Raw genomic sequence first — 27004 nt, 5'->3', positions numbered from 1 at the left:
TTTATTATTATTACCTTTTTATTGTTGGCTTTTCTTTTTTTATCCATGCACCTTTATATTTACTTGCATGAATTTACCACAGGTTCATAGTGGCCTTTGCCATTTCAATGCTTACAGAGCCTAAAGCTTCCAAAATGCCTATCTGGCCTGTACATATTTCATTAAAAATAAACTCTATATAATAAATAAATATATAAAATAAATAAAATGTTGCCTTTGGAATTTCTATAAATAAATTTAACTTTTTATTTTTATTTTTTTTACTAAGAGGTCTTTGCTTTAAACTCAGTGGGGCGAGACCCAGAGAGCGATTAACTGAAAAGTCTCTTGTTTAAGTAAGACTGCACCCTCCATGCCTTTGTAAATGCAGCGTACACTTGAGCAGGCCACCAGCCAAAAATCCTGATGAATCGAAGTATGGCAGCTATGCTGATATATGACGAAGTACAACTGATCAAAAATTTAAAAGCGTGTCTATTCCCCAGCATGCATCAGGCCTTCCTCCTCCTCCTCCTCCTCCTCACCCTCCTCCTCCCCTCGGCTCCTCTCTCTCTCTCGCTCTCACTCCCATTCATCCTCTCCCTTTCTCTCTCTCTCTCTCGCACTCACTCTCTCGCGCTCCCTCTCGTACTAAATCAAGCGAGTGGGCATAGGCTCTCCTCCAGGAGGACAAACCTTTAAGTGCAGAACAAAATCAGCATGTTCCATCCAAGCCTCCATCATACATTATGCATGCGACAAAGTTTGGCAACAGTGGAGCTGATGTGATGACACAGCTAATCAATAAGAACCCACCGCATGAAACCTTTATAGTGGTTACTTTTTAAGGGCTCAAGTGAAGGAATTGTCTTTGTCAACTTTGGCTTAAAATATCCTTATATAGTTCTGGTACTTTCTCAGGGTCCACTGGTCTAGGTAAAAAATGTGTAAATTTTTGATGCCGTTTAGTCCTAGTCCCTTCTCTTGGAGTCCCATCTTTATTTAACGCAACGTAGTATCGTCTTCCAGTGTCCACATGTTTATATAGATTTGATGAATATGTGTTATACCAGTTTTCTTCAAATTGCTCTCTGAATACACACTCCTGGGTTAATTTTTCCTGTGGAAAGAAAAGAAAAAGCAGTAAGTTGACAGCCACTAAAATAAGCTACTATTTAAAGAATTACTAGTTTAATGGCTTGAAACTGGTATCTCCTCACTAAACAACAGAATAAACTATTCCAGTACTCCTGGTTTTAGCTATGTAAAGCTGTTTTGCTGGGTGTTTCAGGAGGTAGTCAGAAGGCTGGATAGCCCCATGTGAAACAAAAAATTACTCTCAAAGCCTCATTGCTCAAATCAATACAGCAATAACAAAGATGAAAACAGATACTTTTTATTTCTGAGAGTTCCCAAGCAGCTCACAAGACCTGACTGGACTTCTATAACTAATTGTTTCAATGGTTAGTGTAGGCATTCATATAGATATAAATGAAGGAAACTTGAACCAGTTTGCAGGACTGTAATAAAATTTACAGTCTTAAAATCTCTATGTCATTTCAATGCATGGAGAGCTTGATGCATTCCATTAAAGAACGTGCTATTTGCTACCCTTGGTTTGATTTATTATTTGTATCACGAAGCCACAACCCAATAGAGCTTCAAACAGGAGCATGAACCCTGTGTGCTGAGATGAAGTAGGCAAGGAAAAGCCCTCCAGGTTTGCATTATAAGGGTTGTCCTTGTATCCCATCCTACTGAGGACAGGATCCACTGAGGATCAACCATTCATCATATCATTCTGACACCACAGAATCCAACTCCTTCCAGTTGACCCACTTCTTCAGTCAGTGTGTTGCCATCTACATCCTTAAGATTGCTTAAAATTGCTTTTAAAAAATTGATTTTTAGAGTGCTTAAAATGCAACCACCTGATAGATAACCAGATTCATTTTAGGAAGAACTCACACAAATTACCGAGCAAGAACACTGGGAAAAAAGATGGTGAGCTGTAGCATGGGAGGGCTATGGAAAGCTGGGAAAAATAAGCCTGAAATAAGTCTTTTCACCAGGCACAAGAAAAGAAATAGTGTTAGTTCAACGTATTTTTTCGTTAGAAGTTCTCATTTCAATAGCACTCACATCAACCACACCCAGCTTCCAGCTGAGGATCAGTTTCTAATTGTTACAAAGCTCCATACAATGCATGTATTTTACAGACGTTAAACCTTAAAACAATCCTTTTAGATAGGAGCACAGAGAAAGGAGAATGGAGACCAAGGCCCAGATGCAGCAGATTATGTATGGCACCTAAGCCATAAACTTGTGCCTGTACACAACTAAGGAGCCACAGCTCAAGCACCCCGAAGAAACCACCTTCCATGACTTAACCCAGGAGCTTCCCAAGGTCTACCATCACCGAAGCCTGCACCTTCACTGCAGCTGCAGGTGCCTTTGGGGCCACCTCTGCTGCTTGAGACTCAACTCACAATCCTTTCCCAAACCAATGTGCTTCGGCCCAGATATTTCACAGCTGCTTTGTGTGGCAAGCACTCTGCTCCCAGGGCAGCCCACCAGGGCTGGGGACAAGCCAGGTCCAAGGAGCTCTAAACCCCTTACAGAAGCCACCCAGGAACTATCCCATGTGGTGGAAACAAACCCCATGCAAATGGGGAAAGGAAGCCAACACCCCTCTGCACCTGTACAAACTGGGTATTGAGCTGCAAAGACAGAGTCCTCCTTAGGCCCTCCCAAACATCTAAAGCTTTAGGATTTGGAGGGTTCTTCTAAATTAAAATTGTGGCAACTCCAGTAGGCAAGAAAGGCAGCAAGGAAACTGCTCCTGACTTCCCCTTTAATGGGCACTGGGTACCTCATTACCACTCAGGAAGGAAAAATCCCAGACAGGACCTGGGTTTCCATTTTCAACATCTGAAAATTCACTATCACAGTGACTGTATCCCTTTGTGGATGTGACAACTTTTTTTAGACTCATTTCTGACTATGACATTTTTTAGTTTTAGCTCAAAGTAATTCAAACACAGCAATAGTCTACACTGGTTATAGGCAAAAGAAGCACAAACCTGTTCACATTAAACCCTTATCTGTGGGCCATACCCTGCAACCTCCTATTGACAATTGCCTCCATGTCCTTTTGCCAGCTTGAAACTGCAGCCGCATTGAGCATCACCGGACCAGCAGCAGCTGCCAGTTACACCCATTGCAGTATTCCCCTCACACAGCCTCAGAAGTACAAACTACTTCAAAAGGTATTCAGCTGCAGAGAATATTATCTTTAAGTATAGATTTCATTATTGTTTTATTTTGCATGAGGTTTAAAATCATCTGTGTTTGTTTTAAGGCAGAATCAGATGCTAAGGGGTATTATATACTGGGCTTATGTAAGTCCATGGGGAAAGAGAAACTAATTCAAATTTTTTCCCTGCTCTCAGAAGGCAATAGGATCACATGACAAGCACTGCAGAAGAACTCCCTGCTAAAAATAGCAGCATTTTAGGAAGATATTTCAGTCCTGTCGTGAATTCATTAATTATTCACTCCATCTGCATTTTTTTTAGCATCATCATAAATTTCTATCTTTGCAAGAACAGTACTTCCCCATGCCCTGAAGGAGAAACTTTAAAATAGCCTCTCTTTGTCTGGCAGGTTTGATGGATCATGACAGTGCTGTGGTACACGTAACTAGCAGACCCTGAATCAGGGGGTTTAACTCTGGATGAGTTAAATGGATTTCAAGCTCACAAATTCAATCTTCATCTTACAAGCTTATCCTATTTTAACTTTCTATTCACTTACAACACAGCTACATCTCTTTTGTCCTTCTTCAAAATTCTCAGCAATTCATGTACAAACATGAGGCAAATACTTCAACATGAACATGACAGAGCAATCAGGTTGTGGGATCATATAGGTAGGGATAATAAAAATCACCCTTTAAAAGAAATTAAATAATTTCTTTATACAGTCAAATCTTTTTCCTTCTAGGAGACCTAGAAATTATGGTTGTGGTCAGACACCTTTGGAGTAAAACAGTGTTGGTGACTTCAGATCCTGTAAGCAATGTGGGACACTAAAATCCCATAATATCCTTTTCCCCATGCCCTGTGAGATTCTTACAATAACATCTCATCTAATACCAAGAGAGACAGAAATCAACATCCATCAGGATAGTAATTTATGTAGAATCACAGAATCCTTTGGCTTGGAAAAGACCTTTAAGATCATTGAGTTCAACCATTAACCTAACACTGCTGAGCCTATCCCTAAACCATGTACCACCTCAGCCCTACATAACATTAATACCTTATGCTCACATTCTAACTATCCATGTTGTTATTCCAGCCCGAAATGAGCATAACACAGAGGTGAGGCTGGTCCATCCTGCCAACACCACCCTCTTCTCTCACCATGTTAAGAAGGGAAAGTCTTGCTGAAAACCAACTCTCCCAGTATGGAGAGGATATGGTGTTTCCTGACCACATTTCTCCCTCTGGCTATGACTTTTAGAAAGTCCCTCTAAGCCCATTTGAAGAGAAAGATTTAGCCCTACAATACAGCCATTTTTTGCATACTTTTATTCCAGCAACTGACTTCTCTATCAATTTTCCAGTGCAAATATTTCCTTGCACCATACTTAAAGTTGCTGGACATCTTTGTCGAAAGCTGACACAAATACCAAACATACCCAACTGGAACAGCTATGGAAAGTAACCTGCATTCCTGTGAAAGGGGAGGCTGCCTGCCTTGCTCAGATCATTTAATTCAGGGCCAAATAAGGAGGTGACCTCAAAATTATATAAATCAGATGTTGCACCACATTCCACGTGTTTTCTGTGAAGACTGTTCATGGAGTATTCAACTACAAAGGGATTGGTTTTCATTTTGCTACATTTCCACACTTCACTTGTTTGGATTTTTAACCTGTTATTTAACTCAGAATGTTCAAATAATTGAATTGTACAAAGCTGAATATATCACAAAGACAAAACGCTGAGAAAGATTTAATTCAGAAAACTGCTAATGGCTGGTCAGTGTTAGCAAGCCCAGGACACCTTTCCCTTTCTACATTCTCCACCACCTAACAGAAGAAGAAAATAATTATGTTGCCCTATTTCCAGGTAGATTGATTGAAAGTCAGATTCTAAATTAATAAAGTGCATGGTTACAGGCATCACAATGAAAGTTCTGCTAGCGTGTTTTAAAATAGCTATCCACATGAAGTTATTAATTGTAAATAAGTAGAAACATGTAAAACACGTATACACTGCTCAGAGAATGGTTTTGTGATTCTAAAGAATGTAAGACATTTGTGTGGCTTGGTAGTTGAAAGAATAGTACAGAGTCCTATATAAAACTCTTTCTTTCTTTCTTTCTTTCTTTCTTTCTTTCTTTCTTTCTTTCTTTCTTTCTTTCTTTCTTTTAAATAACCCTATGGAGCTAAAACTCCAATTTTGTAACCTGATAAAAGAAAGCCTCTTCAGACCATCATTCCTAAAATCACAGTAAGTACCTTTCATGCCAAGTAAACTATTCTGTTCTGTGTCATGTATAGTTTTCCCTTTTCCAAACTGCTACATTGATTCAGTAGAGAAACGAAAACACTTAATCCAGAACTCCAAACAACTTTTAACAAGAAATATATCTGATGTAGTCAACACTTCCTATATACCTGCTGCACACTAACACCTTGTTAATCCACCTCATCTTAATAAAAGTCATGTTAATGTATATAATCTCCTGAGTAATTTCATGCAAATCCCTCATTTTGGCTACATGGCATTACTAAAAACTGCATATGTAGTGAAGGGAAACAAAGAAAAGCCCTATTCTCCTCTGAAGTCGTTTGCTTTGCTGTTCTGCCTACCAACACACACATTTTACATGCCATTGGCCCTTCCCATGCTGTAATGCAAACAGCCTCTGGAACATACTATGTTCAGCTAATAATTAACACTCATCCAGAGCTGTCATAAATAAAGGTCTCATTTAGCATTTGCTGTGGTATTTTCTGTACTCTCATGCTAAGCCTGTTAGTTTCTGACTGTGTGAGCCACCTCCAGCCGCAATGAGAAGCCAAATACGAGTGTCCAAGCAGTACCACTTTCTTTTCCAAATTAGACCACAGTGTGAGTCAAGCCCTGCACGCTGTGTCAGACTTGGTGAGTGCCACAGAGCTTTCTTTGATGGATTTCTACAAGCAGCCTCTTTTCAGAATGCTTTGTTTGATAATTTGACAAAACGTGAAAAAAAAGGGGGAAAAAAAATCTGCCAAGAGTCCTAGCTGACTGGTTTCTGTGTTTGTGTCAGTAGTTCTCCAAAAGCCTTTTAGATGGACAGCAGGAAACCCTTCAGGGCCAGAGGAGAGACAAGCAAACAGTCAGGCACCAATGCTGCCACTCATACACATTTCATATTTCATGGCACGTTAAGTAAGATGAGGGAAATTAGGCAAGGTGTCCCTGGCAAAACCACAGTTAGGCAACTGCATTCTCCCTACCTGAGGTCACTTTGTACTCTCACAGAGTACATCCAGTATCCATCTTACTTTCTTCCCCTAAACCTCTTAGTTAATTTTTATTAAGTTTTTATTATACACCAGTCCCCACTTACAAAATAAAAATCAAGTGTGACTGTTCTGTGATGCTGCCATGCAGCAGTTATGATGGTGCTTAAAGACTAGCATCTTTCATACAAAAAACTTGCAAAGATCGCAAGACCCAGCAGAACTCCTTGGGATCATGATTGCCAAAAGCCACAATACCTACATAGATGCAGACACTGTGGTACTTCCACGCCCTGACGCAGACAGCAGAAAAGCAGCGCTTCCTGAACAAAGTAAGCAGACTCCAGTACCAACAGTAAAATCCCAGGACACCGTCAGTGCTGGAGGGATTTCAGTCCTTCACCCCTTTGTCCTGTTGCCACTCTTCTCCCACTCCCTTGCTCTCCACACTGTCAAGAAACTTCTCTGGAGAGACCAGGCTGCCATAGAGCACTCTGCTACCCCAGGGCTGTTTACAGAGCTCTTCTGACGTGAGCTGAAGGAGGATGAAATGCCAGTTAGGCCTCCATCCATTCTTGCCACTGCCAACTCCTCAGCTCTTGCTTTACTGATATCCTCTCTTTTGAGGTTTCAAGTTCACGGCATCTGTCAAGCTCTAAGCATGCCCTCTCTGGACATGAAATCATTATGAGACGAGCAACCCCACTGTGTCTGAGGATAGGCTGCCCATCAACAGCCATGCTTCAAGTTCATAAAGGCTCGGTTTATATCTGCTCAGCCAAGCGCATGAGATGAAAAGTCATTTTCACTTAAACACCCAAGATCTGCTCATGATGCTGTTGGAAGTCTTGACAAAACTCCGGGGACAGATCTCAGGCTACAGAAGCTGTCACAGTGTCTTTTCTCTGGAAGGTGACGAGCTTCCTTCTCCACACCACAATGGAACAGGACCAGGACAAAGTCGACTCTTAGAAAACAAATAAACAAGCAGGTCTGCTCCCCTCCCTTCCACACCAGCAGGACCAGGCCCACACTGTGTCGTTTACTAGTCACATTTCTGACCTCTATTTTATTTTTTATTCCCTTGGCACAATAAAGAACTGCAGTCATCAATGTTATCTAAGCATCTAATTCATAACGCTTGGCTGAACCCTTCCAGGAATCAGAAAGCAAGGTGGTATGCAATCTGATACAGGGGCCAGAGCCAATTTTTAAAGAAGATGGAAGAAGGGTTCGCATCAGCTTAAACAGAACATGGATCAGCCTTGCAATGATAAAAAGGCAACAAATATTTTAAGACATTAAAAGAACCATTTCAGGCACGCTCAGATTTACTGAAAGCTGTAACTTGACCTCCCACAGATCCCCACTCCACAAATTCTCTTCTATCAAAAGACAACCTGTATGTCAAAGCAGGGCTGCCACCCTACAGCTGCACACACTCTTTAGCCTGAATACCAGTTAAGGTTTTAACCAGACAGAGATTTTTAAATAAAACATGCTTTCCTTAAATCCAACCAGGATGGAACAAAGTGTTTTGTCAGTATTTTTTTGCCTTGTTTTGTGGTTCTCTAAGCACAGAACAGGCTTAAAGGAAAGATAGACCTCATTCAGCAGAAAGTGCTGCTTAAGTGAGCTGAACTCACATGCTGAAAAACATTGTAAAGTGAGGGATAAAAAGTACTTAATCGGCATGAGCCTCTACATTCAGTGAGTATCCCACAAAATGGATTTATCCACCATTAAAGAAGCACCTCATCTCTCAGTTACCAGGTGCCACCATAAAAAGAGCAGAATGCTCAGGACCCTTCATGAAACACTTTACCACAGGGACCAAATAATTATTATACAAATGCAGTGATATAAATGTACATTATAAAAGCAATTCATGTTTCATTCTTTCAGCAAGATGATTTGGTCAAGAACTGATGAACAAAAGCCTGTCTCTATATTTTGCTATTAATTCTACGCAAAGCTACCAGCTAAGTATTAGCCCAGAGGACAAGGACATTACTGATCACATTGTCATTCTGGACGAGGGTCATCAAAAAAACACAGCATCACAAGCTATCACATTTTGGAAAGATCCTAACTGAAATGCCACATATCCACTGGGATCTTGAAAACCAACAAGTTTCAAAAAGAAATTTTAAAAACTATGTGCTTTGGTGGGCACTACAGCAAAGCATTGGCACACTATGATCTTACCTAGCAGGCCTCAATTGCTTATTCAGTTTAAATTGTTTTAAAGTGAGGCCTTTTCATTTCCTACCTTTTTTGGACAGGAAGGAAAGCAGCATTTCAAATCGTTGCTGCTGAAGAAAAGATGGCATGCTTCCCTTTTCAGACAGCAGTGCCCCCTCCCTAGGCAGACACTTCTCATAAACAGTCTCTCCAGGGATGACTTTCTGTACGCTTCCCCCATTCCTTGTCCCAGGGGCAATCCCACCACAAAGTCATGGATTTAGTTACACAATTTCAGTATCTCGCTTTCTGAGTTGATTAAAGAGTATTTTCTTAATATCTCTCAGAAAATCCACAGATCTTTGGTGTTGCTGTGCCATGACTCATGTTGTCAGTGATACGGCTGACTGAGCCTTTGGGAGACACTGGCGGAAGTCAGGTGGCTCTGCTTCATGAGACCCCTACTCCTCACATGCACACCAGTGGGCCTGTCTTTCAATGGGTAAAACTTCTGTCATGCAGTTAGTTTCAGCTTTGACGAAAGAAGTTGTCTTTCTGTCTGAAAAAACCCAAAAGAGATGTAGTAACAACTTCAACAGAACTAGTGACTGAAGAGCTCAAAGACCAAGTTGTTGGTCTCCCAGGTACCTGCAAACATGGATCTTCCAAAGAAATCAGACTTTTAAAGTTTTCAAAAAAAGAATATTGCCATTTTGTTTAAACTTTACAACATTTGTATATCCTAAAATGAATCAAAAGTTTTTTCTGGAGACTTCTCCAGCAACTTTCCTGTTCTGAGTTCAGATTATACACTATATGATGTCCTAACAAAGGCATCACTGGGACAAAATCCCCCTTGTTGTGAAAAAGTAAGATTACATGCTAAAAGACTGCCTCTAGATTGCAGACTCTCATAGGCAGGAGCCCTGTCTAGATTTAGGTTTTTAAAATGATGAATACAATACAGCTCTTATCTTGATTGGGATCTGCTGACATAACCATAAAACTAATTGGTGGTTTTACAGGAGCAGGTCCAATCCTGATTCCATTGAAGGCAATGGTATTTCAACCATAATAGAATAAAGTCGAAATTTTCTTGCATCACAATTGCCTCTATAATTGTGTTAAATTTGAAGAGCAAAGTTTAGCAGATTAAAGATGCACAGCCCGGGCCAGACCTCAAAAGTATGCAGCATCCACACTAGAATACAAGTTTTACCTCAGCAGCAGCCTGTGGAACACAAATATAAAATCTTATCTTCAAATCAAAAGTAGCTGAGGATATCTGCCAGTATAAAAGGAATGAATAAGAAACAAAAGGCTTCATAGAAAGAGAAAATATGGATTTGCACTGTAACAAGCTTTATTTCTTAAGCTTTTTGAATGAAACACAAATGAACCGCATTACTGCACATCACCAAATTAGCCTAAGTACATACAAACTGTAAAGCAAATCTCAACCTAGTCAAAATCCCTAATGAAGTCCCCACAGGGCAGACTTTTTCCACTCTGTCTTTGAAAAAGATGAATGGCAAAGTGGGAGAGAGTACCACGTTCACATCCCACTGGCTCCTGAATCAGAAACAGAGCACATCAGATCTTTATCTGATGCAGTGAATAATCCCCAAGCACATCACAGTGTGTCACTGCTGCTGATGCTTTTAGCATGTCACTTCAACACAGGATTCTCAGATCAACCGCAGACACTGAACCTTTTCACACCTCTGTATCGCTACACAGCCAACTCCAGTGACAGGGAGCTACACAACTGCAAAGAAAAGAATCTGAAAATGTCCCACTCCTGCTTGCTGGTACGATTTGGGCTGGCAATGCAGTTATGCCACTTTATCAACTCCCTACGGTTGAAAGCATGATGTTCAACCCTTCAACCATCCCACACTCCAACTGAGCCCCAGTGCTTGTCCAAACAGGCAGCAAGCCAGATCGGGAAGCTGAACATCTTTCTGTGGCTTTATATCCCTAAACTGATCTCCTGACAGGTCAGATGAGTGCCAGTGTTGGAGCATGGAAGAAAGCAGAAGCAGGCAGCACTAGCAGGGAATCAGAACTGCCCTTTCTGGAAGGGCTTTCCTGCAAGGTCACATTGGCTGCCTCCTCAAGCAGCACCTCTAGTCTCCTGTTTTCATAAGAATACAAAATTTCAGACACCCTTAGTTAGGAGAAAGCAAATCATTAAACTAAGGTTTGAGTAGGACCCTAATTTACTAAAGCTTAGCTTTATATATATATATATATATATATATATATATATATATATACATAAACGTGTGTGTATATATATACAGATATATAAACATACACACACATAATTTATATAGAAGTTACTCATACTTTCCTGTCCCAGGCATGTACTGAAAATCCAAGATCAACATAGAATTGCAGACCAAGGCAAGGAGATCACTGAGGGTTTTCTCCCACAAAAATAATTATCTTCAGACCTAGCAAGCATTTGAAATTAAGTCCTCTGAGGGAGACTGTAGACTTGAGGAAAAGTGTGGTATCTGTCTCACAGAACAGTACTAGTGAGCGTCCCACTTTGGTGACAGTGTTATGGTCTATGAAATACTGATTTAAAAAATACTGAAGCCATAATTAAAAACAACCACAATAATTGCAGTTTCTCACAAAGCTTTCTCCCACATTACCTGTGTCAAGTGAATTGACCTATCAATTTTTCCTACACCAGTATCCTCATCTCAAAAGATTTTTTTTTTTCCAAAAGAGTCCTTCGTAAGTTGCTGAGCAGGTTGCAGTTTTTGCCTCTTTCCACACACTGGTACTTGTGGGGAACACCATTTAACAATTTTCAGCAAAACTGCCCAGCCAGATTCTAAGGGGAGTTATCTGCAAGGGTGAAGTAGATGAGGTAACTCAAGTATATGGACTTTTCTCAGACCTGTACCCTCCACAAAGGAAATATCCACAGTCATAAAGCTGTTTCATACTGTACAGTGCAGAGAAAGCATTTATGTCTCATCTCCACCTCCCTGCAAAAATCCCTCTGGCCAGCTCAAAATCCCATTTCCTCACAGCCTCAATCTTCCTCATTATGCAAACTAAGCTTTCTTGAGGCCCATTCAAACCAATTTATTCTGGTACTCATGGACTTTTTTTCCTCCCTGGTGTTACACCTCAAAGTATTTACAGAGAGCAAAAGCATACCCCCTCAGTTTTCATTCTGCAGGCTAAGTAAATCTTTAGATTAATCTTTAGGCTCTATCATTTGATAGTCTTTTCATCCCTCTGATCATCCCAGTATGCCCTTTCTGCACCTGTTTTGGCTCCAATTCATCTTCTTTAACACAGTGACCAACTGCATTTTGCACTTGGACTGGATCCTCCTAGTGTTGTATGGAGTGGCACTGACAGAGCTCTCCCTGAACCTCACATGTAAACATTTTAGGTGATCAAGGCCTTTCTGTGAGGTTGCCTCCTGTGCTGGAAATATCTCCCAGCTTTGCAAAAAAACTTCAGTAACACACCACTACCTCTTTATGATGAGATGTTTAATGTCCCTAATAAAACCAGGGAATAAAACCAGTCCAGGGATCAATTAATAAAAACTCCACTAATAGCTTCACTCCTGTCTAATACCTTTCAGCACTCCCCATTGTTGCCTTCTCTTTAGAGTTTTCACCATCTATCATACAAGTCTTCTACTAACACTCATTTTACCCACTGTAAAAAGCACTCTCTTCTGTGTGTCATACCTAAGACAGCCCTGCAGATTAGCACAATTATCCATTTCTAGAAAAATATATTCCTACCAAAAATAAAATACTATGCTTGCCTGAAAATATTTATCCTGTTTCAGTAAATTCATCATGCATGTACTTCCAGGTCCTCTTCTACTCTTTCCTTTAAAAGGATGTTCCTAACATCCCAAGCATATCCCAAGCCAGAATGATAGCCCTCCAGCCGAACACAAACCCCACAGCTCAAGGTACACACACACTCGAGGCTGGAAAACACCTGCATTGCCTCAAAGGGAAGAAAATACTCCCTCACACAGGGCTTGCTCCCACCTTTGTGCTGCACCTTCCAGTGACCTGGGAGAGAACCACTGTGGCTGAAGCCCTTTTGCTTGGCCAGATTCGTTTTCCAGTTTCCTGGTTCAATTCCCCAGGCAGCAAAGAAACACTTGTGCCAGCAAAAGGGAGGGGGGGGATGGCTGGAGGGAAAATAGCCACTTCTTTCAGCAGCAGTACTGGCTGCCCCTGCTCCCTTTGTTCACAACAGGGAGCTCCCCAGACCCATGTTACCACCCAAAAGAGTTTTTCAGAAACAGGGCTAGTAGCCCAGTTAGCATCTGCATTCAGACTGTGTTGAATTTACACTCCTGAATACACTGTGTTGGTAAAGACTTCTGTTCCCTTTCCAGGTATACAGCTTAAAAACTTCTCACCTTATAAAAGTTGTTGTACACATTTCAGGGCCCAAATTAGCTCTATTGCAGCAATTTTCATTTTATCCCCATGCTTCTACATCTCTAAGACACAATCTTTTCTGCAACCTGCCCTTTTCCCATTCTCTGCAGACCCTCTGCCAAGCGCTCACCATCTTCAAATCCTTACACAGAGTTTCACCCTTGCTGGGATATCATTTCCATAGGATTTCTGCATCTCTGACAAAGTCTCCCTCACGTACAGAGCCACAATCACCTTTCTGAACTGGGCCTCTTCAGAGTTTGCCCATCAAATTAACTACAGGCCAGCTTCTTGCAGTCTCCTGCTTAAAACAGATTCACCCAGGGAGACACGAGTTGCTGCCGTCAATAAAAGACACCATTGGGGTTTTGATCATGGGAGTGCCAGGTTTTCCTGAGCAAAGCTGCTCATGCAGAAAGCCTGATCACTCCTTGCAAGCCAGCTGCCATAGGAACCTCCCTCTGTCTCTCCATTTATAGCATTTACCAGAAGGCATTTTATTATTGTAAATAATAATAATAACACAGGCAGAAGGGCGTTAAACCAGGTGCCGCAACCATTATCCCTCCTGGGATCTGAACCACTCTCAGCCAAGAAGTCCCTGCCTTCACTCAAGGAAATTGCTTTTAATTCTCCTTCCAAAAATTGTGCACTGAAACTGTCCTGTTTCCAGGCTCACCTCAACTGTGGTATCTAGACACTGAGAACAGATAATCCAGATTATTATTTTAAAAAATCAATCTGAAAGATATAGATACCTCTGTTCATTTCAGAACAGAGGTATTTAAAAGGAAAGTGTGATGGTACTGGAGGGCAATTTATTTATTTATCCAGTTCTTAGATACCTGTAGTAATTATATACTTGGCCCAAATGCTGTTAACAACATGCACTTTCAACCTGCTTTTTTCTTCATGTTGTTTCCGTGCACCTTGACCTACCATTTGAAGGGCTGAACAATTCCCTTCCTTTATTTGCCCAGGAACATAGAAGATATTTTTAGAATGCAGCCAAATAAATCCTTGCTTATACCAAGCAATTTTCAGTAAACTATGACAAATTGTCCCTTTTTTGTCAGAAAAACTTCTGTTCACCAGTCTTTGTAGCTTCATAGCCCTTCCAGGACTGTGGGGACCCAAACAAAAGCATAAAACACTGCAGGTGCAGCCCTGCTGGGACAATAAAGAGGCATATCGTCACCTCCCTGCATGCTTAGTGGGAAAACATGTTTCTTCAAGGACAGTACTCTCTCTCTCTCTCTCTTGCTCTCCCCTCCTCCACTTTCTTGCCAGTGTTTTAGGAGCAAAAGGCAAGTTTAGTCCTCCAGATCAAGCTTTCAGTTCACTTTTTGAAGGACAGCATTTATGACCCTGTTAAAAGCGCTCCTACATCTCACCTTGCAGCACACACCCTCTCAAGTCTGCAACCCAGAGGTGTGGAGCTTCCCTCCCTGACTCCTGATCTGGGCTCTTCAGCTCTGTCCCAGCTGCTCTGTGAGTAAATGAAGCCTCTCTCTGTATAATCTCCTGAGCACCCCTCCCAAGCACTCTTTCCCCCTTCCTCAACAACTCTACCATCTCCACTCCTGCCTTCCTCTCCCCACCCGCACAACTTTCTTGGTAGCTCCAGACCTTCCAACTACCAATATTCCTCATGAGCACCCAGCCTGAGCTGTCTTTTGCCACCCACCAAGGTCACAAGGACCAGTGGAGGCACCAGCATTTCACAGAATGGTTTGGGTTGAAAAGGACCTTTAAATCTCATTTAGTCCAAGCCCCCTGCAATATGCATCTTCAACTACATCAGGTTGGTCAGAGCCTGGTCCAACCTGACTTTGAATGTTTTTAGCAATGGGGCATCTACAGCGTCTCTTGGCAACCTATTCCTGTGCCTCACCACACCCACCACTAAAAAATTTTTTCTTTATATCCAGTCTGAGAAGAGGAATGGGGCAGGTACACGTCTGTTGGAGATCACTGAGGTGGGGATACCAGCAGTTGAACCCAGCACAGCTCTCTACTGCAGAAAAGCTCGGGACAACCAGAGCAGCTGAGGCAAGGGTGTCCCATGTTCCTGCTTGGTCTGTGCTTGAGATAGCACAGAACTCCCTCAGAGGACAGCCTGCAGTGGGAATGATGGGCACCCCATGGTATGGGGACAAATCACAGCTTGCCTCATGGATGGCAGCTGTTAATATTCCCAAGGGCAGCATGGCAATGGGGACAGCCTACAAAAGCATGAAGGTTGTGGAACTGATCAGAAATACCTCCCTCCCTCCATGGCATAGCCCCGAGGAACACAGCTAAGACATGTTTGCTAATGTTCTTGACAGACATGTTGGCAAGAGCTGTTTGGCACTTGGGAAGGAAAAGGTCTCCATGTCTTGTCTTAACACCCTTTGGGTCCTATCTGTAGTTTGCATTTCTCCTCCTTTCCAGTGACAAGCACAGTAGCTGCTGTGAAACATGATGAGTCATGGCTGCAGGCTGCCAGGGAAAGGCAAGGGAAAGGGAAAGCAGGGACAGATGAGACAGGAGGGAAAGCTGCTGTCACTAACCAGTCTCCAAGTCATTGTTAGGTAGCTGCCACTGGTTTCTCGGCAGCACCGTGTCAATGTATTTTCAGCTTTCCCTGGCTAAAACCATGGCATGAGGAGGAACTTGAGAATACCCACATTATGTTACACATCTGCCTGAAAGCAGCATGAGAAGCATTGTGCTCTTCTGACCAGAAAATGCAGCAGGAACTGCCCCGTGTGAGAGTGGGGAGGTGGGAAGAGTTTGTCAGGCAGCTAATCTGTGAGGAAAGCAGAACTTTGAGAAGGCCAAGAGGAACATGCCTGGATCAAGATATGCTGAAACTGCCTTTACTGTTGCCTTTTCATGAAAACTGACAGCAATCACCCACCCTGACTGCTCTGCTTTGCCATATGTCCCACCTCCAGTGGCAACACAATTATGCCGGGAAAATCTTCCTGTGTCAAACGTTTCAAACACAAATATAGAAGGATAGAAGCCTTTAAGGTCACTGATTTGGTTCATGCCTAATGTATTTTTCATGCAGCAACCAGAAAATAAATATGATAGTGTCAGACACTGGGCATCTATTCTGATAGTGTCAAGTACTGAATGCCTCACAAGCTGTGAATCCAAGCACCTACTTAGATCCACAACACTGGTGTAAAGCAGGACCAAGTATTTCTTAGGCTGCTACTCAGTTGTGTGTGGGTTTCCCATCTCAGGAAACACAGTCACAGTATCAGAAGTGTACCTGCTCCATGACAAAGCTGATGCTATTCACAGCCCTTAGGGAAGAAACCAAGACAGAGGGATACACCTCACAGCACAGCAGCACAAGGACAACTTAGAGGTGCTACAGAAAAGCTCAGCTAAAGAGATTGCTCTGCTTAATGCAGGTGAAAAAATTATTTTAGTTTTTCACAGTCTACCACATATCAGTCTCAAAACTAATCTCATTTAACCTGATCTTCTACTTTGCAAGAAAGATAATTCTGTGCCTTGCTTCTGGTGCAAGCTGCAACATTTGTTCCCATCAGAGGACTTAGTTTTCAATTATTTGCATTTTTTGACCAAAACCAAAAGCAAAACACTGTCACTTAAAAATGTCCAGCCAATTCTACACAAAAATCTGCTCTGAGGCCTTCTTATCTCAGTGTTTCTAAGAGAGCTGACAGTTGCTGAAATATAGGCACTAGGATTGCTAGTGTTGACAAGGCTTTAAAGCATCATCACACTGAGTAGCCATTAGAGGTTATATTTCATTGGAAGTAATGTAATTCAATTACCATCACTCTTTAGTATGTCTCATCTCTGGAGGCTGACAATAAGCCATGTCATCCATCAGATTTTAACCTGAACTTTGCATTCTAGCCTCAGAGATTGCCAGTTCTCCATTATGAATGGCTTCATATTTTTAGTGTCATTTCTTAGGAAAAAGAGGTTATCCAATTATACTGTACATCCATTTGCCTGCTTGTCTCTCCTTCCTTAGCTTGTCAACCAGTTTCAATCAGGAGGCAAAGGTCTTCAATAAAATTAAGTTCCTATCAGTTTTGCAACTGATCAGAGGCAGAGTAAAGAAGAGAAATCATTTACACGTCCCAGTTGGGAGTGGTGAGCTATGTAATCCCTGCAAACTGACAGTCTGGTGAGCATGGACAGCTAATACTGTCTCTTTCTCCATACAAGAAACACAAAAGGCTGAGGAATTTGTGCTACGGCAAGGACAGAATGTCAGAGAGACCCACATCTTCTACTGTGAGACAACTCCTTAGGAAAGCCAGGCTCCTTTAGAACTGCTGTTCATGGAACAACTATTTTATAAATGCAGTGAGCTTACTAATTTACAAAGAATTTCTTGTGCATATTTCTTCAGCAAAGAATGTCTTGCGTAATTCACTCTGACAGTCAAATGTATTGCAAATACAAAACATAAATTGCACAGGAAAGTGATGTAACTTTTGCTTTCCCGAGTCTATGCATTTAAGCTCTATCAATGACCACATTTCCTGTCTCAGAATATCTGAAATGCAGAGTAAATGATTCACTATGTTTATATGTTTAAACGACTACTCTTACTGATGATTATCAACATTACTGATTCATATTACTGTTGTTGTTCTGCCTTTTTGCTGCCTAACTCAACCTGACATACTCATATACTTTGCTAGTTCTTTATCACATTCATCAGCTGCACAAGGATTGTGACTTAGGACAACTTACTCCTCACAGGCAACTGGTTTACATCTGTCATTGCATCCATTCCTTTTCTCACTCCCTCTCCATCCTTCCAAGCTTTACATCCACCATATTGACCTTTATGCTATATCCCTTTTCTCTGGCCTTTCCCACTCACTGGCCCTCACCAACTCTGCATCTTCCCTTCTCCCATGTCCATTCATCCTCCATCCCCTTGCCCCTCATTTTACCACTTCTTTTTCTGCCTCCCACATATGCTGTCATTACCTGTATCTTCCAGTTTCCTCACCTAGCTTGCTCTTTGCTCAGAAGATAATCCTCTTCATCTCTTTCACACAAAATTTCACCAGAAAGAGACCAGTGTACCTGGACATCCTTATGGAAACACTTCTGCTGGTCTTCCCTCGTTTCACTTGCTCACACTCCTACATGGATACTATGCATGGAAGCTGATCTTCCCTCCTACCCTTTCTGTTTTCACCTGTCCACTCACCACTGTCTTCTCGTATTTTCTCCTACTCTCACTGACATTTTTTCCCTGTTACTGCTACTCCCCTGTGACACAGGTATCTTCAGCTACATTCAAGCCCTTCTCTATCACTTTAACTTCTTTTTGAGTGTTTCTCTGCAACATTTACACTATCAATGGACCACTGTATCATTCTCCTCTGCTTCTAATGAACCCCTGTGAATGTACAGTTTCACTTCAATTCAGATATTTGCTTACCCTTCAATCGTGCCACTCTCTTCCTCAAGTACAACTGCTTCTCTAGTCCTTGTAAGCTGTGGAGGTTGATATTTTACTGCTAGAAGAGGTTGCATTCTACCATCTGGGGAGTTATCTTGAAAATTTCAGATGAACATGCCTACAATCTACCCAGGGTATGAGGCCCATCGTACATCAAATGCCTCAAATACTCCTAGGTAAGAGCCATGTCATACCGACACACACTCTCTCTCCCTCTGCTCTGCTGGAAGACAGCCCATGTTGCCAGGAAGAGTCATCCATCAGCTGCAGGTAGGCTGGCAAACTCCCACATCTGAAATACCAAGTTTTACTCCTCCCTCACACCTGTTACTCACTCCTGCTGCCATCCCTCAGGGAGCACCAGCGAAACTTTCAGGACAAGACCACCAAGCCTCTTGCCCTCATTCCTATACTTTTTATAACTTCTGTCATACTCCTGTTTCTCATTCTCTCATCTACATATGCCATGCTTTCCCTCCCCCTCTACTTTATTTTGTCAGTTCCTAGAAAACTCCCTGCCTACACACAAAAGGAATCCACCTTATCTTGATTTAGGTTTCTACTGACAGGAGACATTTACAAATCTCATAGTACATCCCTTAGCCTTCGGTGACCACCTCTGGCCATCAGTCTCTATTGTTTGTATCTAAATTGCCATTCATCTGCATTATTACTCATTCCTGATATTGTCACCTTTTCCCTCTCCCACATTCATCATGTCACCCACAGGGTCTTGTTTTGAATTAGATTGCAAGGTATTCAGAGTGCTCATACAGCACAGACAGTGCAATGGGAGCTTGTAGGAGCTAGCAAGTATTTCCCCCACAGAATGCAAGGACCATAACTGCCCAAGGCTAGCAGGAACTCACCGAGCCATACAGTTCCCCTTTCTCATTCATTCCAAGGTAAAGTCCACTGTCGACTCCTCGGATGCTGACCAAGCCCACTGCTATACTGATAAATTCCAGTATACCTATGAAATGAAGGAAAAAACAAACAATGTACATATTGTTTCCATTGAAAGATTTTTTTTTCCCCCAGATATAACTTATCCCTGAGTGTCAAGCACCTATTTTCAAGGCTATTTCCCCCATTTTCTGAGTTGTTTGGAAGAAGATGAGGACAAAATTAACATACAATACTTCAACTAGTTTGGGTCTTTGTTAGAATGAAGGATTGCAGACAGCATTAATGTATCAAATTAAAAGATTTCTCTCAATCTTTCTCATCATTCCTAAACACATATCTTAAGCTCAGTTATACTGATTTGCACAACAGATAATACATTCAGAGAAAAAAAAAAGTTTTTAGATTGCCAAAATTAGCAGAATTGAGGAACCTATGAAACTTGTCTTGCAAAATAAATTCTGAAAAAATACATTTTAATCAAAATTGTGAAATAAAGCAATGTTGCACATGGAAACAAAAAGGTCTCCTTTCAGACATCAATGAATCAGGAATACAGGGAAAGATTTACTCACAGTATGATCTTCCAGAGGCTTGGAAAATGAAAATCCTTAGTATAGTCCAGTGTCATGCATTTCTGTTTAGATAGCAACCATTCTCTCTGATGTGTTATTATTTACTCATCTAAAATTCAGACATTAAAACATCCTACACCTAAGTGTAATAGTGAGTACATGATTAAGTTTTCCCATGCACATAACAGCAAGCTTACACAGACGTTTGTTCACTTAGAAATAAGAATACCTTGCAGAAAAATGGAAATTTCTTCCTACTTGGGAGTGCTTGTCTAAGACTGTAATGATCTCACAGGAAGTTATCCAGCAACATTCAGAAGCATGCTGCTGTGTTACGCTACTTTCTCAGTCACAAAATAAACTGTGTCCTGCACAGAGTAGCATTTTCAGTATGTGGTTTCTCATGTTTAAGCACACTGCATAACTACTTTTTAAAGCTTATTGGAAATTATATGTACATGAAATAATGAAATAGCAGTATATTGTGTGTTGAGCCTCGTGTGGCCAATAAAAAAGCACTTTCGTGGCTTTTTTTTAACAATTAATTTGGCATCTCCCATAAAATAGTTGCGCACTAATCAATAGCAGGCATGAATCACATAGATCTAATATAGCACAAGTTGAAGCCAACAGGGAAAATTTATAGACAAGCTAATGTAAAGATGAAAAGTACTCCCAATAAGGGAGTATTGATCATTACCTTATATATTATTCAGCACTACAAACACCATCAGTATTATTGTTTTGATAACCCTTTTTTGGGTTATCAAAAGACCTGGGCATTTTAAATTATTCTCTACACATGCTCAAATAAAAAATACTGGAGAGAAATATTTTGCAATTTTGTAATTATTTAAGTAATATAAAGTGGCAGCACGCTGTTTATCTGGTATATGTAATGTCCCAGATACAATTGATCCATTGAAACAATTTTAAGATTCCCATTATATCTGGACATGCAATACTTTCAGATTTCTTAGTAAGGTTTTTTTTCTCTAAAGCTTTTACCAAAATATTAAATTACTTGATACATGTTACCAAGAAATTTTAACTGAGGTTAAATCTTATGTTAAGTGTATATTAGACACTACTATAGCTAAGTTAGTGAGTCTGGCATTTTTCATATCAGTTAAAATGTAGCCTTTAATTTCTGTCATCATTTCAAATACTTGGATGCATGCTGCTTAGTGCATCAAAAGAACAAAAAAGGCACTGTCACATCCTATCTTAAGTGCAGAAAATTAATTGAAGGTACTTGGCAAAGAGCATCCACATATTTGAGATCAGAACAGAGACTTCTTCATTTGAAACACTCAAAAGTCTACTCACAGCAAGTTTTATGTGCCATATTAAGTCCTTCAAGAGATTATCTGGGACCAAGCATACAGTCTTACAGAAGTCTTGTCAGTTTAAGGATTACATTTGTCCCACTGTTCTGTGCATATTTTCACTGTATAGTTTCTATAATATACAGATAGTACCTAGGACCTGAACTAGATATTAAAATAGATAATCCTCTTCAAAATGAGGCTGTATCAAATGAAAATCAGGGCAACTCCAAACTTTGAAAGCTAGGGCCCTATTTATAGCTAAAAATGTGAAAGGGAAGTAGAGAGAAAATAACTCAGTACATGTGGTGCTGAATCTCTTCTCACTGAGCATTTTCTTTAATGAAACTACTTCAATGCAAAGACCCATTCCTTCACAAGGATAGAAAGAAAGTTTCAAGGAAGCTATTTATTCCTTACATGTCCACATCCGCCCTTCACAAACTTTATTCTACAGGATCCAACTCAGACCATGCTGAATGGTGCAGGACACCAGCCTGGCATAAATGCTGGTCCTGCTCTCCTGACACACTCACAGGTGAGAGGAGGTGTGCTGTTCACTTTCAACTTTCATCTATCTTAGCACTGCTGAAGACCAGGGCTACAGAAGCATTTTCCTTGCTTTTTAGGCAACGAACACCTCTGCAACTGCACAGTTTTACGTTGTCGCCGGTTTGTCCTTTGCCCATTTTTGCCTCTAGCTACACGTTGGCTTTCTTTGTATCAATTGATTGGAGCAGTTTAGCGGAGAGCAGCGGGGCGAGGGAAGCGGAGCCCTTCGTGGCTAAGAAGGCGCCGGGAGGTCAGCCCAGGGATGGAGCGAGGGAAGGGGGCTTCCCCGGCGCCCCCCTCCCCCGGCGCCTCCCTCTCGGCCTCCCGCCCGCCGGCCGAGGCTGCGGTGCGGGGCTGCCGGGGCCACGCGGGGCTCAGCGCTCCGCCGGGATGCGCCCCGCCTGTCGCAGCTGTCACCACCCCGCCCGCTCCCCCACAGGATGCCAATTAAAAGACGGGAGCGCAGACAGACGCAGCACCCCCAGGCAGCGGGGCCCTGCTTCAGTTTCAGGCTTTCACAGCGCCCTTGCCCGCCCCCCCATCCCCTCCCCTCTGCAACGCTCAGTAGCGGAGGAGACTGTCGGGCCTGCTCGGCGCCTTTCCCTCCCCCTAAAACCTGGCCCACGATGCCCAGTCCCGGGGGCCAGAGCCTTCCCCGCACGCATCACCTTCCCCCCGCCCCGCCCCGGTCTGCCGGCTCTCCCCAGAGACAGCACGGGGCGGGGGGCCGGCCCGCCCACCCGCATCCAGCAGCAGAGGGGCGGGCAGCCGCAGGGACCCCTGGCCGGAGCCGCCCCCGCGCTCTCCCGGCGCTGAGCCCGCCCCGCCAGCCCAGCGCCGGAGCGGGCAGGGCGGGCCGGGGAGGCGGGAGGGCGGGCGGCTGCGCGGCTCCCGCAGATGATGAACGCAGCGGTTCCTTGTAGCAGCAGGTCCCGGGGAGCGGAGGTCACCTGCTGACAAGCTTTTTTTTTTATCCTTTTCCTGCATGCTCCTATTTTTTTAATGCTGTGCATGCAGTACTTGTGCTGACGCACAGAGGCACGCCTCTCCGTTGTTACAGAGTTCCTGAATTTACAATGACTCCACTGTCTAGCCAATGCCCTACACTAAAGGAGACTGCATCAAAAAAAAAAAAAATTCTTTTGTGACCCGGGAGAGATAAGGCTTTGATCACCTGAGATCACATTACGCGGGGGACCCAGCCGGGTTCTCCCGGGGAGCTTTTCTTTTAGAGATGGACATCTTGCTGCAGGAATTGCGAAATGCCAGGGCTCCCAGAACCGGGCGAGTATAGACACACAATATGGCTCGGTTTATTGTACGCAATAGGCACACATCCAACATAGCATCACAAAAGAATTACTCTTATCTGATGTCTCTCCAGAGGTGTGTGCGGGGAGGGGGATTCCCACAGGGCAGAGCTCAGAGAGGAGTTTACGCGCAACCCCCGGGGTTTTCTCTTTGTCCTCCTTATTCCTGGAGAAAAACTTCCTTCTGACGCGTACCCCCGCATCCACACACGCGCACCAGGTTTCCCGCACACGCTCGCAGGAGACCATGTGAGCCCGCTCTCCGCAGGGCAGCTCCCGAGTTGGGATGCAGACCTCCCCAGGATCATCAGAAGACTTTACAATCACCGAAACTCAAATAGCATCAGCTATTCTGTGACCTTCCGGCAAACACAACGGCAATGTCACGGCACCGATGCAAAAGTACCGAGATCCCCTTCCCTCCCTCAAAGAAGCCGGAAGCCCCAAGGCATCCCACAGGTTTGCCGTGCCCGGTCTTCCCAACCCCGGAGCGAGCATCACCGGCGCGCTGCGTGGGGAGAAGAGTTATCACCGAGACGCGTCCTGGTGGGGGGAAGAGGGAGATCAAACCGACAAGGACCACCCCCCACCCCGCCCCCCCCGCCAAAAAAATCAATCTATTTAAAGCTAAGGCGCTGCAAGAGGTGGAAGAACTGCCCCTCGGAATTGTCAGCTTCCTACAACTGCGGCTGGAAAGCCATTTTTAAAAATAGATGCCACGAATAATGTGGTCACCGCCGCCTCGCGAAGGGAACAGCTGGCGGCCCTCCTCCGGGGGCGGCGGGGCCCCGTGGGCCGCCGGCCCCCCGCCGCCCCGGCTGCCGGTGCGCGCAGCGCCCTACACCTGCTGCGGCCCCGCTCCGCGCCGCCCCCGCCGCCCTGCTCCCGCACCGCAGCGGGCAAGGGGAACCTGCGACGGTGGCTCAGCAGCTACGCGCGGCGTCCGCCCGTGCCAAGGAAAACGCCTAGCTGCAACACACCCCACACCCACCCGCCCGCCCCATTCCCCTCACTGCGCGTCTGCCTTAAACACTTTCCGCACTTTTTCTCGCCAGCAAGCCTGGATGTTGCGCCCCCGGGAGAGCCGCGACGCTACCCCCACCCTGCTACCAGCCCCGTAGACCCCGGGCGGGCGGCGTGGGAGGGAGGAAGAGCCTGTAAGCAGCGTGAGAGTGTCAGGGAGCAGCGGATGGAGGGGGATGGAGGATGAACCTGCGACCACGCGAGAGCCTCAGTCCTCTCCTCCCCCGTCCCTCCCTCTCCGCTTCCCTCATGAGCCCTTTGGAGATCATCTCCTACAACACCGGCATTATCTAAATAGCTTCACAAAGCAATAAAATACAGCTTAGACATCATTCAACATCTGGCATTAAAATACAAAGAGAGAAAAAAAATCAACACAGGACTTGGTTTTTACGACCGAATTTAAGTGCTGTCAGGTTGGTTCACTCACAAGTTAACTCCTTCCAACAGCTGGGAGCGTGGCGAGCTAACCTGGCATATTTTCCGCACCCCTCCTTTAAAAAAAAAAAAAAAAAAAAAAAAAAAAAAAAAACCACAAAAAAAAACACCCCAAAGAATCAGCTCAGCCAGGCTGTTTTAGTCACTTTCATACATTCAATCTGCCGGGCCTTTAACAGTCTCCCTAGCAGCCGAGAAGCTCCAGGCCCATTGGACTCGCGTGTGCATGTGCATGTGTGCGTGTGTGCATGCACAGGCTCTCCGGAGCGGCCGGGGCCAGCAGCCCTCCAGCCCTCGCTGCTGAGTCACAAATAGCGTCCCCTGGAAAGGAAACCCAGGGAACGCTCTTTTCAAATTCGCTGCCAGCCTGACACGCCACACAGCTCGAGAAAGGCAGGTTTTGGCGCAGGATTCCCGGCTGGCTCCGGACCCCACCTGCGCTCCCTCTTTCCCGGGGCGCCTGTCACCGGCGCTGCCGCACGGCTGCGGGCTCGGGCGGGCGCAGAGCCCGGCTGCGGGTCGGCATGCGCTGCCGGTAAATCCTCGCCGAGCAGCGAAGCAGGCAGGGTGTGCAATTCGGGCAGTTACTAGGGCAGGTAATCGGCAGAGAAAACGAAAGAAAAGCCCTCGTCAATTTGCGTATAGGACGAGAGCCACTCCCTCCAGGAAACTCGGTGAATTTTAAATTGTGGTGGTTAATGATTAAAAACCCTTTAAACTCGCGAAATCAAATCATTCAGCAGAAACGTCCCGAGCAAAAATTCCACCACCGCCACCACCACCTCCCAGTACGCGTCTGCTCTTAAGCAGAACTTGGGGCTATGCAAACATCGCTACCGAACACCCGGCGACTTCGGTGAGGGCTCCTGCTCCGCCGCGGTGCTGCCGCTCGTGTACATCTGCACCCCCGGACACATTCATTTCTCCCCTCGGCGGATCAGCCATCAACACAAACCCCCCTTCCCGCCCGCCTCGCACCCCCCACCGTCCCTCCGCCCGCAGTTCTGCCCCATTATTTCATCACATGACCACTAAAGGGTTAAGGATAATACCTACCAAATCTGCTGTGGTCTTGCCTGGTTCCCTGGATAGTACCATTGGGGAAGATTTCTAAATGAAATCCAGTCCTGCAGTATAGCTGCCTCCGCCTGAGGATCCCCTTTAAATGGTCCAAGTCCGTGACCGCAGGCCCCCTGGGTAGCCCACCTGCCTCAGACTGACCCAGGTGGTCACTTAACAAAACCGGACTATCCACCGGCAAAACGGGCACATTCCCAAAGGGTACTGCATCCTGCACACCGAAATAGTTCCCAACTTCACCTAAGGGAGCCATCAGAAGATTCTGCTTTTAGAGAATGAGAATAAACAATAATGATGGTGCCAAACCCAGGAGATATAAGATTAGGTATATTCCACTCCTCTCCCCTCCCTAGCGCAGTTACAGAGAAAATGTTCTTTCTTCAATCCATTAAATGCATAAATAAAAGTAATATTCTGTTTTGACTGGTACAGGTTCAAGGTCAAACCAGTTAGTCTAAGAAACCACCACTTTATACTCACACACTGACATATTTATAAACATATAGATGTGTATATCTATATAAATGCATATATCCCCAGCTCTTAGCAAGCAATACGGTCTTCAGCCCATCCAACTGTAATAAAGAAAAAAATCCGTAGTTTCTCCATTTGGTTTAAGATAAGAATGACCATAGCAACTTAAATACCTAGGCGTTATAGGGATTTTTTTTTTTTTTAAGATGCACAGGCTACGTCAGGATTTATGGATTCTGACTCCAGAAAGGCATGCGCTGTTTTTACTCTATAACAGACTGCATACATCAGCATGAATCCTGCAAAGGGGGAGGGGGGAAATCTCACGTTGTTGGCTGAGATAAATCCAAAAAAAATTTTAAAAAAGGAAAAAAGAAAAAGGAAAAAAAAAAACTTTTGACGTCCAAATCTATTATCCAGAATTCTCAGGAGGCTCAGCAGATGTCCACTGGTTTAGGATTATTGACGATCCACAAGCAAAGCAGCAACATACAAGTGCTTGTGTCTTTCTTGGCTGGCTCGAAACAGGTGTTGCTTCTGCAGGGCTCCCTGTGAAATGTTGTACTCCAGCACTGAGCTGCAGCTCTTGACTGTGGATCTCCATCCAGCACGCAGAGTGGCGCAGGAAGAGGCATTGGGCTGGGTTTAAGGTAGTCCTGATTGCTGCTGGAAGGATTCTCCGAGGTCCTAGCGCTCAGCCCTACCTGCTGCAATACCGAG

The 27004-nt window shown here is 43.9% G+C and overlaps 1 protein-coding gene across 1 annotated transcript; it reads right to left on the bottom strand.

Annotated features, from left to right (window-relative positions):
• Positions 1-27004, bottom strand: FGF9 (fibroblast growth factor 9). The gene is made up of 4 exons (XM_066175868.1): positions 26778-27004; positions 25787-26050; positions 19468-19571; positions 1-1099 (listed from the first exon to the last, which is right to left on the bottom strand). The coding sequence occupies exons 1-4, from the start codon at positions 26917-26919 to the stop codon at positions 854-856; spliced, it is 756 nt and encodes a 251-aa protein (XP_066031965.1). The 5' UTR covers positions 26920-27004; the 3' UTR covers positions 1-853.

Source organism: Chamaea fasciata, unplaced genomic scaffold (assembly GCF_029207755.1).
Source record: "Chamaea fasciata isolate MVZ Bird 193981 ecotype frontalis unplaced genomic scaffold, bChaFas1.0.hap1 SCAF_2, whole genome shotgun sequence".
NCBI lineage: Eukaryota > Metazoa > Chordata > Aves > Passeriformes > Sylviidae > Chamaea > Chamaea fasciata.
The sequence above is the reverse complement of the archived record's forward strand: the minus strand, read 5'-3'. Positions and strand labels throughout refer to the sequence as shown.

Coding starts and splice junctions, on each gene's coding strand:
- FGF9 (XM_066175868.1), bottom strand. CDS start 26,919: ATGCCTCTTCCTGCGCCACTCTGCGTGCTGGATGGAGATCCACAGTCA. Junction 26,051..26,777: donor CAAGAAAGACACAAGCACTT/GTATGTTGCTGC, acceptor TGGCTCCCTTAG/GTGAAGTTGGGAACTATTTC. Junction 19,572..25,786: donor GCAAGACCACAGCAGATTTG/GTAGGTATTATC, acceptor TTCATTTCATAG/GTATACTGGAATTTATCAGT.